The sequence below is a fragment of the Rhinoderma darwinii genome, chromosome 3 (genome assembly GCF_050947455.1).
Source record: "Rhinoderma darwinii isolate aRhiDar2 chromosome 3, aRhiDar2.hap1, whole genome shotgun sequence".
In the NCBI taxonomy this organism is placed as follows: Eukaryota; Metazoa; Chordata; class Amphibia; order Anura; family Rhinodermatidae; genus Rhinoderma; species Rhinoderma darwinii.
The window spans coordinates 276,829,026-276,846,213 of record NC_134689.1 but is presented as its reverse complement, the minus strand read 5'-3'; the positions used below and the strand labels follow the sequence as shown (position 1 = coordinate 276,846,213).

Here is a 17,188-nt window from a genome sequence, read left to right as displayed (position 1 = left end):
CCTGCACTATTATCATTTTTCACGGAAAATGGAGGTAAGCTTTAAATGTATTGAGAAATTTTATGAAAATTCTTGATATTCCTGGATAGACATCCACGGATCTTGCATACAGTAAACCGTAGTAAGATAGCAGGAAGAAAAAGAAACAGAAGGAAGGGAGTGGAGAAAGAGAGATGGGGAAAAAAGGAGGGGACAGAGGGGAGCAGTGAATGGAACCTCTGAAAAAAAAAAAAGTGGTTTTGAACTAACAATGCTAGCGTATGGAGTCTCTAAAGGTTTTCCGCAGGTGCCCCCACCTCTTGTATTTTTACCAGTCGAATTGACTCTACTGCGCATGCACTCGGTGTAGTGTGACGTACTCGGCGCATTCGCAGTAGAGTCGATTCGACTTGTGAAACTTCAGTGCTGTACTGCGGATGCGCCGATTCAGAAGCCAAGGCCTGGGCATGCTCAGGAGAATATGGGGCAAGACGTCATCACGGCTTCTACACTGCCTGGCTTTGTCAATCGAAGAAGGAAGGAAGGGACTGGGGATAGAAGGTAGAGCTGTTTGGAGAAACAAAGGAGTCACCATTGCGCAAAAGAGCTAATTTGCATATGAAGAATAACGTTATTGCTGCAATGCAGCCACTAATCTGAAAAATTTAGACTGCATTGTATTCAGGTGAGGCTACACTATATTACTGTGCTGCTGCTTTGATAGGCCAATTTCTGGTGAGACTCCCTTTAAATACCTCTATTTCCCATGAAATAACAATTCTGGGACGTATTTGCATAGAATTTGTCGTTGTGCTGTTTCTCCATTATTCCTCCTATAATTGTATGAATAAATTGACAACTGGGTGTTACCATTCCCCTTTACAAAGTGGTGTGTCCCTGCACGTCTCTCTCGGCCAGCACTGATTGGACATGTTAAGTCTTCAGAGGAACACCCCCCCCGACTGGTAACACCCAGTTATCAATTTCTTCATAAGTTTCTAGGAGGAATAACAGAAGAACTGCACAACGTTCTATGAAAAGATGCTCCATAATTGTTATTTCATCAGGAACACATTTATTTTCAAAAATAGATATATCAGGAGAGGTGACCGGTCGTCTTTATGGCAACATTCCTGTTTTGCAACTATTAAATTCGATGTTTAATGAAGTGTCCCTTGAAGCCATAAGAACAGCCCCTGTCACTATACCATAGGCCAGCGACAATGTTTGCAGATTGAAGTACTAGTTCAATAGTCATTGGAGCCTGAATTACTTCTATTAGGATCTATTCACATGCGGCAGTTATATCTCGGTTTTTGCAGCAATTTATGTGAAAACCATGGCAAAAATAGGGTTTATTAACGTGTCGTGCTTAAATCACTAAGAGCTCGTGCACACTTTGGGTTTAAAAGCCTTGGTATCATTTTTAAATGCAAGGTATTAAGCCTCATTTATCAAAACTGTCTAACGTAAAAACTGGCATTGTTGCCCATAGCAACCAATCAAAGTGCAGCTTTTATTTTTCCAAATGAGCTTTGATTGGTTGTTATGGGCAACAAGGCCAGTTTTTATGTTAGACCGTTTTAATGAATGAGGCCCATTGAGCGCATATATATGGCTTGCATATGTGGTCAGCCCACTCTATTAAATGGAAATCTATAGTGGTTGCTAAGCTCGGTTAACTCTATGCAGGCTATCATCTACATCTAAGCGTTAACAAGCTTTGCCTTTCAGCGCTTGTCTATACAAAGCTATAAAATAGAGACTTCAATTCAAGAAAAACGACACATTGTAGTTATTAAATAGGAAGTCCTTCAGAAATGGTCATTAGTCGCTCGGCTGTCAACCCAAAATCACCCATTTACAAGTCATTTTCATTGGTCTTTTGATTGCTGTCACTTGATAGGAAGATGTAGGTATTTTATGGCGGGTATCGAAGAATAGGTTGTTAAATATCAGGCTGTTGATAATCTATGATTTATATGGTTGTTTTCAATGAACACATTAAAATAAATAAAAATTCAATGAATACATAAAAAAATAATAATACACACATATATATATATATAATTTGATTTCCTTTTTCTAGAAAACTGCTTTCCCCAGAAGTACCTACCTTGTCCCTCTCCCGTATCAAGGTAATTTATATTGTATATAACGTATTATTGTGATATTTAAAAAATAAATAAAAAAATCCTAGCAGTGTAAATACGAAGTGGCAAATTGTTCAGAATTGCCTAACAATAAGGCCCTGCTCACATCTGCGTACTGCATTCCGTTGTTCTGTTCCATCAGAGGAACAGAACAACGAAAATGCAGGAAGCGCAGGTTCTGCTGAACAGTGGAGACAACCGGAGCCTATTGACTTTAATGGTCGGTTAATCATTGGGGTGTCCGTGGTTTTACCGGAAACATTAGCTCAGCATGCTGTGCTATTGTTTCCGTTATTTTTTGCGGATTTTGCTATGTAGGTCCTTAACGGAGCTTTCAACGCAGATGTGAATTAGGCCTAAAACTGACCTTGATGCCTAAAGCAACCTATTACAAAGCAACTTTTACTTTTCCAGAGCAGTTTAAGGGGGAGTTCACACAGAGCATTTTGACGCGGAAACCGCACCGCAAAACGCGCCAAAAAACGGCCGAAAATGCCTCCCATTGATTTCAATGGGAGACGGAGGAGTTTTTTCCCGCGAGCGGAAAAAGTGGCTCGCGGGATAAATGAAGGGGCATTCCCTTTCTTCGGGCGTTTACGCCTCTGACCTCCCATTGACATCAATGGCAGGCTGAGAAAGCGTATTTTGCTGCGTTTTATGCCCGCAGCGCTCAATGGCCGCAGGCGAAGAACACCCCGAAAAACGTTGCGAAAATCGGCGTGCAGTCGGAAGAAAATCTGCCTCAAAATTCCAAACTGAATTTTGAGGCAGATTTTCCTCCTTCAAAAAACTCTGTGTGAACTCACCCTATTTTGAGCCTTAATTACACAGTGATTAATTTTAGCTTTTTCATCATTGCATTTTCCCTGCATTCCAAGAGCCATACTTTTTTTTTTTTTTTTTTCCATTGATGTATGAGGGTTCGTTTTTTGCGGAGCAAGTTGTTTCATTCATTCTAACATTTTGGGAAACATATAATTTATTTAACTATTAGCAATTTTTTGGGAAGTTGAGAAATGAAACCTACAATTCCGCCAATACTTTATTTTTTTTTTTATTTTTTTTTTACTTTATGCCCCCTGATGTTGAAATAATGTATTACTGTATTCTTGGGACATTGTTATGTTTTAGCACTTTTGCACAATAAAGCATGTTTTATGAAAAAAAAAAACATTTGTGTGGCCGCATTCCGTGAGCCATAGCTTTTGTATTTTCCTGTCGACGTAGCCGGATAAGAGCTTGTTTTTGCGGGATGTGATCTTTTTTTTTTTCTTCTTAAACGACATCTGCTGTGTGGTTTAAATGATGCTTTTTTTATGGTTTTACTATTTGTACTGAATAAAATATTTTTTAATGTAAAAAAAAAAAAAAAAAAGGTATTTCATTTTTTATAATTTTGGCCAATTTATTTATTTCGCTGTGTGATAGAGCCAGCGTTCACAAGTAAAGGCATGGGCACAGCTCCTGAGATTGCACCGTCACTACGCCGTAATAGTATTGTGTTTCACAAGAATGTACTATCACGGCATAGGACAGGAAAAGGTTAACAAATGAAAACTGAGCTCTAATTGGTTGCTATGGGCAACAAAGCAATTTTTTTTTTCTTTTAGACTTATAAAAATTTTCTCTTTTGTATGTATTCACGCTTATATGAATCACTGAAACAGATTAAAGGGGTTGTCTCATGAGAGACAACCCCTTTCATCAGTCTTCTCTAGCCGCTGCAGGGGAAATATAGTATCTGTAATGTAGTATCAATGTAATCTCTTATGCATTTGTTTCAGAACAAATATTCTACAATAAATAAATCTCACTCTTCAGATTTGGTATGTTATGTAGCTAGCATAATCTTGCCAATGGTGATGTGGCAGTGACAATAAAATACTCTACCCTGGGTGTCATTCTGTACTTCACTGCTTTAAGTACAAGAAAAAAAAACATGATTTACCCCTCTTTACTACCCCAAAGACTAAAACCAAAGTTTTATTTGCAAAACAGCAATAAAGGATATTTAAAATAAAACAACTTACCAAGACACAATTGTATTTTTGGTATTTCTCTAAGTGATCATAAAGAGTAGGGTGGGACGTCCCCTTGACTTTGGGCTCCCTTGATTTTCTTATGTGGGAGAAGAGTGATAAACCCTTTGGGTGCGCAAATGGAACTCATATGGGTTGTCACTTTTTAGCCTGTAAGGCCCGAACCAAGTAGACTGTTATATTACAGCGTGGGTCACTTTCGTTGGACTACTTATGCGTGCAGGTGGTTAAAGGATAATTCTCATCTGTTGCATATCAACAGAAATTATATGGCGCCTGTGGCAGCCATAAATTGGTTCAGGGGTTTCAGGGGATCCTTGTTCTCCAGATAGGTCAGGGTCCCACTTCTGGGACCCTGACCTATCGGGCATCAATGGCATATCCTGTGAACATGCAATAAATGTTAAGGATTGGAATACCTCTTCAAGGCTTAAAACGACTGTCCAGTACTTCAAAATTGTCAAGACATCTGGTTCCTCATAATACATGTACTGGTGCAGTCCCTTTTCCCTGTCTTCATTCTGCTCTTGTGTAGAAGGACCACACTTCTGTTGGTTATCATGACTATGATGTGATGGTGATGTTTTAGACTGCTATGGCATTCTGTGTGTACTGGTAGTATGAGGATCCCGTGGCAGCTCCTAGTGTCTCCGCTCTATTGCTGGTAGCACAGTATGATATGTCAGTCATCCTCTATTCCCCCCTCCTCTCGGTGGAAGTCCCTTTCCTTAGGCACAACAATTACAAGGAATCACACTAATTTAATATAGCATGAATTCAACTTTATAGATGGAAAATCTTTAACTTTAGACTTGTACGTAAAATAAAAGGTTTTAACTTTTTCAGACTGATGGTAAAACAGGCACAAAACCCTCAGCACGGAACAGACCACACACTGCAACAAATGGGAAAAAACAAATACCAAGGTAATACTGAAGATATATTGACCGGAAGTATACTATTATTATTATTTTACATCTACAACATTTGTATTCAAATTCCTTGCTTCCGTGTGTCATATGTATGTACAGGTATTTTGAAGGGCTTGTTTTTTTTGTTTTGTTTTTTCATGTCAAGGCCTCGACCAAAAACAGCAGACACACGAACTGCAAATGACGTAGCAATCCCAACAGATATTGCAGACTTCTCCCTTGCGAAAACCATTAGTAAGATTGAAAGCAAACTTGAGGAGGGTGAACTGCCTGAAAACACTGAAGATGACGTAATTCCAGGAATAAACAATGAAATTGGTGCAGGTATTGTATATTATCCGGGGATGTGTTTTAATAAGGTCAAGTTAAAAATTAAGTAAAATAAAGTTCCCTGGTGCTATATAGTATTCTATTGTTCTCCAGACTTTAAAGTAGCCGATCATATCCAAGAGGGTCGCTACTAATAATTCCCTGCTGCAATTGGAGCCAAGAACCAGCTTCAAGGGCATTAAAATGATACACAGAATAGATGGTTGTATTGCCATACAGTAAAATTATAAAAATAATTTATCTTTCTATTTTTTATATACTAGTTCTTCTCAATGAATTAGAATATCATCTAAAAGTTAATTTATTTCAGTAATTCAATTAAAAATGTGAACCTCCTATATTATATAGATTCATTACACACATAGTGATCTACTTCCAGCATTTTTTTCTTTTAATATTGATGATTATAGATAACAGTTAATGAAAACCCAAAATTTAGTCTCTCAGAAAATTAGATTATAATATAAGCCCAATTTCAAGAATTATTTTTAAAACGAAAATGTTGGCCAACTGAAAAGTACATTAAATGTACAGTATATACACTCAATACTTGGTCGGGCTCCTTTTGCATGAATTACTGCATCAATGCGGCGTGGCATGGAGGCGATCAGCCTGTGGCATTGCTGAGGTGTTATGGAAGCCCAGGTTGCTTTGATAGCGGCCTTCAGCTCGTCTGCATTGTTGGGTCTGGTGTCTCATCTTCCTCTTGACAATACTCCATAGATTCTCTAGGGGGTTTAGGTCAGGTGAGTTTGCTGGCCAATCAAGCGCAGTGATACTGTGGTTATTAAACCAGGTATTGGTACTTTTGACAGTGTGGGCAGGTGCCAAGTCCTGCTGGAAAATGAGATCAGTATCTCCATAAAGCTTGTGAGCAGAGGGAAGCATGAAGTACTCTAAAATTTCCTGGTGGATGGCTGCGTTGACTCTGGACTTGATATAACACAAGTGCGCGTTTTTGCTATGCTGTTTTCGAAGCTCCCATATAAGTGAATGGCCGTTACGGATAAAGCCTAGAAAAGCTAACTACACGGGAGCTACAAAAACAGCTGAGCTCGCTGTGCAATGCTGTTTCCCTAACTGCCATTCACTTGTATGGGAGTTCCGGAAACAGCATAGCAAAATACGCTGGGCTGTTTTTTGGAAAACCCAGACACCTCGTTGCGCAGTGTTGAAGCCCAGCGGCAGAAGGTAGGACGGGGGTCCAGTTCTACAGATAGATGTGGGTCCCAGACGTTGGATCCGCATCTATCGGTCATTTACATAAATATACGAGAATGGAATACCCCTTTAATGCAGAAAGTACAAAGAAACATTTTAGAGCTTTTAATTATACAAAAAATGACACTAATCTGCTCAGACTGCACAACCCCTTTTATAAGTATAAAGGTGAGTGACCATGGAAAATTCAGTACACAGACTAAAAGTGTGACGTTCTTGACAACATTAAAGCAAAGCCCATGTGGCTGTGAATAGTCAGTGTGAGTAATGCATTTGCTTCATCTAAAGGATGTCTGTCACCTCCACTACTTCTTTGCTCCCTTGATATTGAGCTGCAGTGTCAGCATTGGGTCTGAGCCAGTAAGAGGAGACCATGAACTTCAGACCTAATGATGGCAAATGATGCATATAATACTCTGCCTTGTGTTGAAACAGTGATCAAGAAAATATCTTATTAAATCTGTTAGCCGGTAATAACTCAGGTTATCGAAAATCTGTTTGATGCCAAAACGTAATATCAGGTCATGAGATTCTGTCATATCTAATTCTGGCTTTGTTCTGAATGTCCCATTGGTTGCTGACACTCATCCTTTTTTCTACAGCAGCTCTGATTGTTTGTCACATTTATTTAAGTGTCATATACTTGACCCGTTGTACACGCTTCATGAGATGTGAGGGGAGTATAAATGCCTGTAGAAGCTGTTTTTTGTTTTTAGTTTTATTGTGGCCTTTCACATAAATGGTTGGAAAATATGATTAGAGTAGTTATTACTATTTCCATAAACAAGAGCATTTCCTAGAACAAAACTGACTTGGCTAAATAATAAGATAGAATAAGATATAAATGAAAAATCCACATCAAATGGGTAAAAGGTGAGGCAATGAAAAATAAATCCAAGAATGTGAAGGTAAAAGATGGCGGGATGATTCTGTCTCTAGGACTATCTCTACACCACCACCACACTTGATACAGCATGACAACCTATAAGGCTGGGTTCACACGACCTATTTTCAGGCGTAAACGAGGCGTATTATGCCTCGTTTTACGCCTGAAAATAGGGCTACAATACGTCGGCAAACATCTGCCCATTCATTTGAATGGGTTTGCCGACGTACTGTGCAGACGACCTGTAATTTACGCGTCGTCGTTTGACAGCTGTCAAACTACGACGCGTAAATTGACTGCCTCGGCAAAGAAGTGCAGGACACTTCTTTGCAACGTAATTTGAGCGGTTCTTCATTGAACTCAATGAAGAGCAGCTCAAGATTTACGAGCGTCTCAGACGCCTCACATAATACGAGGAGGAGCTTTTACGTCTGAAACGACGCAGCTGTTTTCTCCTGAAAACAGTCTGTCATTTCAGCCGTAAAAGCCTCTCACCGTGTGCACATAACCTAACAAATCCAAAGTGACCACTCCTTATCAAAGACCACTTTGTCTGCCAAAATACAAATATACCAAGCAAGCCAGTAAGTCATGTCTGTGCCAGATATGCATTTGGCTTCAGTGCCAAATCTGTATTTTCCTATGTCAAACCGTACTGAGCTAACCGTAATATAGGAGTAGCGCCAAAACTGCCTTTTACTAGGACATAGACTGCTTTGCTTTACGATGAATAGCTATTACATGTTTTCTGCATTTTACAGAGGCGCAGATCAGATTTCTGAAGGCAAAGTTACGAGTAATGCAGGAAGAGCTGGACAATATAACTCATGAGTGCAACAAGAAGGTAAGAAGAAACCTGTTTCATAATTTCTTTCCTGTTTTCTTTTTTTGTGTTCGAGGATCTGTCACTAGTTTTATTAATTCCCTCTCTCCTAACTAATCTAATAGGCGCTATCCTGCTGATAACTTCAGTGCAAATTGTGTTCCAAAATGTTTATTATTTTCAAAGTTATGAGCTTTTTTTTTTTTTTTTATAAAAATATGCTAATGTGGCTATACTTGTCAAATTGGAGGTAACTCTTCGTTTTCTCTGTGGGCGGTGCAATATTTTCTGTATGACACTGTCCAATCCGCGTCATACAGTTTTCCTCTTCCCAGCCCAGTGTGATCTCCGCTTCAATCACGAGATCATGCTGTGTTGTCACTTCCGGCCGCAGGTCCTTCAACACAGCGACTCAGTTCTCCTCCAGGAAGACATATCCAATAGGCATATTTAGAAAAAATCACATAACGTTGAAAATAATAAACGGTTTGGAACACAATTTAGGCCCCATGGACCCGACCGTAAGAATCGTCCGTAATTGCAGTCTGCAATTATGGACCCATTCACTTCTATTGTCCACGGACACCTTCCCGTTTATTTACAGGAAGGTGTCCGGGCCGTAGAAGTGTACCACAAAAGATAGGACGTGTCCTATCGTTTGCGTTTTATGTGCCGTGCTCCCATACTTAGTATGGAGCACAGGCCGAGAATGTGGGCGGCTGTCCGCGGCCGGCCATGCCTGCAATTGCGGCCCGCCATGCCCGCAATTGCGGCCCGTGATTACGGACACGGCCGTGTGGGGCCTTACACTGTAGTTATCAGCAGCCCAGCGCCTATTCGATTAGTTGGGAGATTAATAAACTAGTGACAGATCCTCTTTAAATGTGATAATAGGGTGTATGTGATTCACTGCTTCCCTTCCACAGCAATCGCTGGGATTGGATAAAAATCTGATTCTTAACATTCAACCCTTTAGATGCTGCAGTCCAGTATCGATCGTGGAATGTAAAGGGAAGGGGCTTCCTTTGTTTTACCAACCCACAGCCCTGGCATTTTGATCTGTTGAGCAGTTTTATAGTAAAGGCCTGGGGTCTAACATAGAATTGCATGTTATATGCACAGGCAGTAATGTATTAGAATACACCGGGACTCCAATGCATTATAGTAAAAAAAAATAATAATAATGATTAATTGTCCCCTAGTAAGAAAAATGAAAATAAAGTTTAATCCATACAGTGTAAAAAAAAAAAAGCTGCAAACTAAATAAACACAATTTTGTTTTGTTTTGGTTTTTTTCATAAACTTTTTTATTTAAAAAAAAATCTGAAATGTAAAAGAAATGCATACGTATTTGGTATCCCCATAACCCGAACAACCTGTACTTATAAGGGTACGTCCACACATGGTGTAAACACTGCAGAATTTCCATCCGGAATTTGCGTGCAAAAATTCCAGTGTATTACAGTAACAGCAAAGTGTATGAGAATTGAAAAAAATCTCATCCATACGGTGTGGAAAAAAGTCTACAAGATCTCATACAAAAAAAAATACCCAATAAAATGTGGCTGCATTGGAATGTGGTGACAAAAACAAAAAATGTAGCTGCATTCTTAGGCTATGTTCACACGGGGTATTTTGCCGAGTTTTTTGACGCGGAAACCGCGTCGCAAAACTCGGCAAAAACGGCCCGAGAACGCCTCCCATTGATTTCAATGGGAGGCGTCGGCGTCTTTTTCCCGCGAGCAGTAAAACTGCCTCGCAGGAAAAAGAAGCGACATGCCCTATCTTCGGGCGCTTCCGCCTCTGACCTCCCATTGACTTCAATGGGAGGCAGAGAAAGGGTATTTCTCGCTGTTTTATGCCCGCGGCGCTCAATGGCCGCGGGCAAAAAACGGCGCGAAAATCGGCGTGCAGGGAGAGGAATATCTGCCTCAAAGTTCCAAACGGAATTTTGAGGCAGATATTCCTCCCCCAAAATACTCCGTGTGAACATTAATGCCAAAATTGGCTCCGTTTTTAAGGGGCTACGGTAGGATTAAGAACAGGAGTTTTGCTTCATGTAAACAAAATTTCTGTGTTCCCGATGGTAAGAAGGTTTGAAATCGCTGATGTACAGTTATGTAGACCTGCATTAGGTTACAACCATGAGGAATTGACAGTATATACACCCCACATACCAAGTTTTGCATGAAATGACTTAAGTAAAAAAATTTATATCATGAACAGGATGATGAAAACCGCAACCTTACATCTCGAGTAAAAGACCTTGAAGAGGAGCATGTGAGACTACAAAGAACAGCCAATATACAGCAGACCCAGGCAGACAAATATAAAGCTTTATTTGAAGAAGCTAATAAGAAGAATGATGGCTTACAACATCAATTCTCATCATTAGAGAAGGTGTGTTGCATGATCTTGCTTTTTTTTAAAAAAAATCTCATGTTTTAGAAAGGAAGCCTGTATGCGTAAAGATCTACATATTAATACTTTACTCTTGTCACCTGTGATATGTGTCTTCTCATAGCAAGGACATCCGAAGAGCAGCCATGTTTCTGGAGACTAGTGAGTTAACGATAAAATTGCATCCTTTCTATCGTCACAAAATATAGCACAGCGTTACACCCAAATTTTACAATTGTTATTCTGCTAACCCGTTCTTCTAACTGTAAGTGCTGACCACTGTGCTTGTTGTATTAGATAGTTGGTTATAATAATATACGCCAGTGCCGACGATTGTCTCCTATGAGCAGTGCAGCAGGATCTATGCACAACAACCATGGTATCTGCGCTCTCCGCTCAGCTCAATTTTAGAACCATTTGTTCTCTTCCTAGAAAGTAAATCCTCTTTAGCGGACATTAGAGCTTTACCTTGTGTCACGAGCTATGACATTAACCCTCGGAGATGTGAGGTATTATGTTAGAGGATTTTGTCATTTATATAATGGTTGTGAGCATTTGCCTTACAGAAGAGGGAGGTATTGACTTGCCTCCGTTAATAGAATGCTGTCTCACTGAGCACTCTACAAGATAGAAATCAATGGTCTGTTGTTTTCATTTGGACATGTGGGATTTTTACCAACGCGTCTTTTATGGAAGCTTTAAACAAGGGGTTACATTCATTACGTATTTTGTGAGCTTTTTCTTCTTGGATGTGAAAATATGCAAAATTTCTGCTTAAAAGCAGGCCATGTACTGTAGCTTCTCTTTGTAGACAGACTACACTATAAGCATAGTAGGGTAGTTATTATTATTACCGGTTTATGTAGCGTTTTACATTATTAAATAAGAAGTTCAAATAAATATATGCAATTGGTCTCATAATAAGGAACTGACGCATACAAATTTTATAACTATACTCATATGGTATGGAAATATTGGGAGAAAGAGCCTTGTCCATATGAAGTTACAATCTAAGAATAAGGGCCTTTTCACAACTGCATTGGGGGCCTCCGTCACAGATCAGGTCAAAAATACCGGAAACGGTAGCGCATGTAATACAACCAGCCTTTCCAGTATTTTCATTGTTCTGCTCCTCTAACAGCAGAACAAAAGAAACACGGATGCAGGTGTGAACGGGCCCTAAGATTTAGTATTAAATAGTGTATAAGTAACTGTTTCAAAGGGAGGGGCAGTATTGAAAGCAGATCTAGGGGAGACCATAGGCCAGATTATAAATTTGTTAGAAAGAGGTGAGTGTTTAGGTTGCATTTAAAGGGTTGCGTAATGGCAGATGATGTAAGGAAAGGAATTCCAGAGAAGTGGGGAAGACCGGTTTTGGAAGCAAAATTAGGATATAAAACCGGTGAACAGGCGACAGACTCATGGGCGCCCAAGGCTCATTGATGTGCGTGGGGAGCGAAGGGTAGCCTGTCTGCTCTGATCCCACAGAAGAGGTACTGTAGCATAAATTGCTTAAAAGGTTAATGCTGACTATGATATAAGGGTTTCAGAACACAGTGCATCACCACTCGTTACGTTTGGGGCTGTGTAGTTGCAGGCCAGTCAAAGTGCCCATGCTGACCACGTCCACTGACGAAAGTACCTACAATCTCACTACAGCCAAGTTTAAGGACGCGGCAGTCGTCCGAAACGCGTAGGCCACAGAGGACCCCACCCCTCCACTTCCTACACACCTGGGACATCACATAACTGGACTTTCCTTTTTAAATCGATACAATTAAACTTGGAAAACCTCTCCATTTTAAACGCTAACCAGCGCTGGATCCTACCTTCCTTCCCTCCTTGTTACCTACAATGGACATGTGGGACTAAGAACTGGACCATGGAGCAATGGAATAAGGTGGCCTTGTCTGAAGAATTGCGTTTTCTTTTATATCATGTGGATGACTGTTCGTCACTTACCTGGAAAGTAGATGGCAACAGGAAGAAGGAAAGTAGATGGCAACAGGAAGAAGGCAAGCCGGCAGAGGCAGTGTGTGATGCTCTGGGAAACCTTGGGTCCTGGCATTCATGTGGATATTACTTTAAAACATACCACCTACGTGAACAATATTACAGACCAAGTACACCCCTTCATGGCAAGGGAATTCCCTAATTGTAGTGGTTTCTTTCAGCAGGATAATGCGCAATACCACACTGACAAAGTTGTTAAAGGGTTTTCAAAGTTAAAACTTTTATGTGTCCGTGCCTACGGAATGTGATTACATTTGTAATGCACTAACTGTATCAAAAATTGGCCCAGTTTCCCGATGGTGCACATGACTGGTGACATCCCTTTCTACGCCCACTGTGTTTACGAGCCGTATACCTATCGTATGGTCTTACTGGTATACGGCACGTCACTAGTGATGTGCCGTGTATGGGCTGTGCTGTTATACAGCCAGGATCGCGCGGTCCCTGCTGTTCTCTCTCTTGACAAGCGTACAAGCAAGAGCACAGCAGGGACCGCGCATGCGCGTTCCTGGCTGTATAACAGAACACCCCATACGCGGCACGTCACTAGTGACGTGCCATATACCAGGCAGAAACTTTTAACAGTTTGACCGCGTGATAGGTATACGGCTGGTAAATACAGTGGGCAAAGACAGTGATGTCACCAGTCATGTGCCCCATGGAAGCATCGGGAAACGGAGCCAATTTTGATACAGTAAGTGCATTACAAATGTAATCACAGTCCGAGGTTAAAAGCACTGACACATAAAAGTTTTAACCCGGAAAACCCCTTTAAGGAATGGTTTTAAGTAAAATGACAAACTATTCAAGGTGTTGACTTCAAATTCACCAGATCCAAATCTGATTGAGCATCTGTGAGGTATTCTGCAAAAACAAGTACGATCCATAGAGGCCCAAACTCGCAACTTACAGGACGAAAAGGATCTGTTAGTAACAACTTTGTGCCAAATACCACAGGACACCTTAAGAGGTCTTGTGGAGTCCATGCCTCGACAGGATAGAGCCGTTTTGGTGGCACGAGGGGAATCTACACCATATTAGGCAGGTGGTTTTAATGTTATGGCTAAACATTATATATAGTTATATAAATGACATTAGGGTGTGTGTGTAAAGAAAGGTGTGTATGTAGGGATATGTATATGTATGTGTGTGTATGTATATATATACATATATATAAAATCTCAAAGAGAAAAGTGCTCAGGTAACAGTGATGTCTTATTGTTGGGAAGAACGATCTGGTAATCTCTACTTTTCATTATCAGTTCCTTGCTGGAAATGTTCGTCCCCTATTTATTTTTTCTAAATGCTTTTCATACGAGCTGCTTAGTACAAAGGGTTAACCTTCATATTTCATCTCCGGCACTGATAGCATCTTGTACTATTGAAGAAGTTAAATATCACAATACAGATGAAGGTTAAAAGCAAAGCATTCCCTCAGGGATGGGGGTGAGGAGGAATATGAGGTAATTTTCAATTTTCTTTCTTTTGAAATATTAGCTGAGGTAGGACCTTGGAAGAGACTCTGTAGGACTTGCTAATAAGGGATGATGTAATAATGTCCGTGATGTGCTTGCAGTACTTAGGGAACATTCAGAGAAATACAAATTGGTGAAAGTAATTTTATTGGGGAGGTGGAAATTGGTATCTGTATATTTCAGAAATGCCCATTTTCATGATTTCTCTTTCCACCTTTACTCTGTTAATTATTTATTACCCATAATTTATATAGCACCAGCCTACTCCGAAGTGCCGTATGGAAAAAAACGTACATTTTAGTCTCATTTCCCAGTGGCACTCCCAATCGAATTACACTAGCTTAAAGGCTTTTTCCCAAATTCATACCGATCGTAAGAATTGGAGTCCCAAACCCTTCGTTCCTCATCACTGCTGGACCATTGTAAGGAGGACATTGAATGGAGTGGCGGTTGAGCATGCGCTTCTGCTTCATTCAATGTCTATGGGAATGACGGAAACAGCCGAGTACATCGCTTGGCTATTTCTATCATAGACAGTGAGTGGAGCGGCAGGCACATGCTCTAATCTGCTCCATTCAAGCTCCTTCTCACTGGTCATTTTTCTAAATAGTTAGTAAAGTAACTTTAGAATTAACATAGTTGAGCCCGGGAGCGACATGGGGTGTATGCGCATTGTGCACAGGAATTCGAGTGAAGCGAGGTGTACTGTCCTTGGTTTCATGTGAGCAATGTTCATATGCCCGATGCCGCTGGACTCCTTACCAAGACTTTTCTCAGTAAGTTGTAATTTACTTTACTAATTATTCCCGAAATGTCTGCTTTTGACCTGGGTAGGTTTGGAACTCCCAGCTGCTTAACGACATGTGGGTGGTTTAGTGGCTCCAAACCTAGTAACAGGTTGCCTTTAAACAGATCTATTGCCCTATTTACACTTAGCAGTAGCACACGCTGGATGGTCCCGGAAATCTTGATTTGGGTCTGTAAATAGTTGATAATGTTGAAAAAAGGTCCATCATATCCAACCTATAAACCTGCCGTGTTGATCCAGAGCAAGGCAAAAACTGCCAAGGGGTGCATGCCAATTTCCTCATTAGGGGAAAAATTCCTCCCCGACTACAAATATCCAAATATATCAGATTAAATCCATTCATTCATCCATACATTCCTCTCCGTTGATTGGTCCACAGTGAGCAACTGACTACCCCCACTACTCATTTAGGCCTCTGTCACGCGTTTTTTTTTGTTTTTTTTTCTTTCCAGTGTTTTAAAAAGGAATGTAAAAAACGACATGCCTTTCAAGCTTTTTTTAATGCTCCTTTTTTTTTTTTACATGCATCTTAGTGGCATTTGTATTTTGTACAGGTGTTTTGTAAGTCCTAAAGAGAAGCCTATGGAAAAAAAAAAAACATACCAAGAGCATGCTGCATTTAAAAAAAAAAATGCCATTGAGTAGGCATTTTCATATTTTACTATATACTTTAGAGTCACATCTGGCCGCAACTTTTTTGAGCAAAAACTACAGGAAAGAATGCCAACGAAAACACGCATAAAGTGTGTGTGGAGGGGGAGGGGGGGTGTCAGGTGATCACTCTCAGCCAGTTTTATATTCAGTGCAGGCTAACTTGCAGAAACATGAGGGACTGTTCAGTGGGTGCAAGCCTGAATGATGACCGTTTAACCCCTTGGAGGCTGCCTATTTTGGACTTCAGGACGTGGCAAGTTTTTTAAATCTCTGCATTCTGAAAGCCATAACTTTTTTAATTTTATTTATCAGTTGATGTATCAGCCTGATGAAGGATTGTTTTTTGTGGGACGAGTTGTATTTTTTAATGGCACAATTTCAGGTTACATATAATCTATAAATGTTGTTGTTTTTTTTTTGTGGGGTGGAAAAAAAAACTGCAATTCCACTATGGTTTGGGTTTTGCTTTTACGGTGTACACCATGCAGCATAAATGAACTTTATTCTATGGTCAAGTACGATTATTTTATATATTTACCATAAACATGTTTTACTACTTCCGCATAATAAAAACACTATTCTTATTTTATTTATTTACGGCTTGCACCGTGCGGTTTAAATAACGGTATCATTTTATAGTTCAGGTTCGGTTGTCTCCTGAGCCCGCACCATCATTGCGCCGTAAATGTATGACTTCTCACAGGAATGACACGCTAGCAGCACCGTACATTTACAATGCAGGGCAGGAAGGGGATAAAAGGAAGCTTCTTACTATGTTTGACTATGTAGTTAATGCAAAATTTAGCATCTCTGTAATTTCGCTTAAACACCATTTTTCTTACATTCTCACTTTTAGTTTATTATTTTTCGTTGATTAATGCTCTGTCCACACCATGTTTTTGCTTTCTGTTAAAAGGGTACTGTTTTTTTAGTTTTTTTTTTAAAAACTTTATTTTTCTAAAGTTTGTAAAAAAAAAAGCAGATGCAACAGAACCGGAATCCTGTTGCCATTGACTTCTATTGTATTACAAAAGGATCTGTCTGGATAATGGCCTTCAGTAGGACAGAAAAAGAAGCCTGTATCATTTTTGTGTCAAGTTGCATCTTGTTTTAACGGTAAATTTGACCAAAAAATAAAACTGTACCCTTCAATAGAATGCAAAAAGGCGATGCAAACAAAGCCTAACATGGACAGCAATTGAAAAATGTGTCTCCTCCAGTACACAAAGTTTGAGCTTCACTTGAAAAAGTTGGACTAAGGAATATACACTTTAATAAAAAAATTAAAAAAAGGAAAAATTTGTGTAATAAAAACTTATACAACTTTCTGAAATGCTTTCTGTATCAATTCGTAACCTTTTTCAAGACCTCTGCTGTCATTCAGGAGGAATATTCATTGTATACATTCAGTGGATAACAATCTGTCCAGGTCATGTGATTGACACACAGGTGTTAGACTGGTTATAAGACTGCTC

General features: G+C 39.9%; 1 protein-coding gene across 2 annotated transcripts in view; it reads left to right on the top strand.

The window, feature by feature from the left end:
- The window catches only part of TEX9 (testis expressed 9), a 44,593-nt gene that overhangs the window by 13,171 nt on the left and 14,234 nt on the right, over positions 1–17,188 (top strand). For both annotated transcript variants that reach the window (XM_075855209.1, XM_075855210.1), the window contains exons 5-9: positions 2,069–2,117; positions 5,018–5,097; positions 5,249–5,427; positions 8,302–8,384; positions 10,590–10,763. In XM_075855209.1, coding sequence (XP_075711324.1) covers positions 2,069–2,117; positions 5,018–5,097; positions 5,249–5,427; positions 8,302–8,384; positions 10,590–10,763 — 565 coding nt within the window. The remainder of the gene's footprint in view (positions 1–2,068; positions 2,118–5,017; positions 5,098–5,248; positions 5,428–8,301; positions 8,385–10,589; positions 10,764–17,188) is intronic.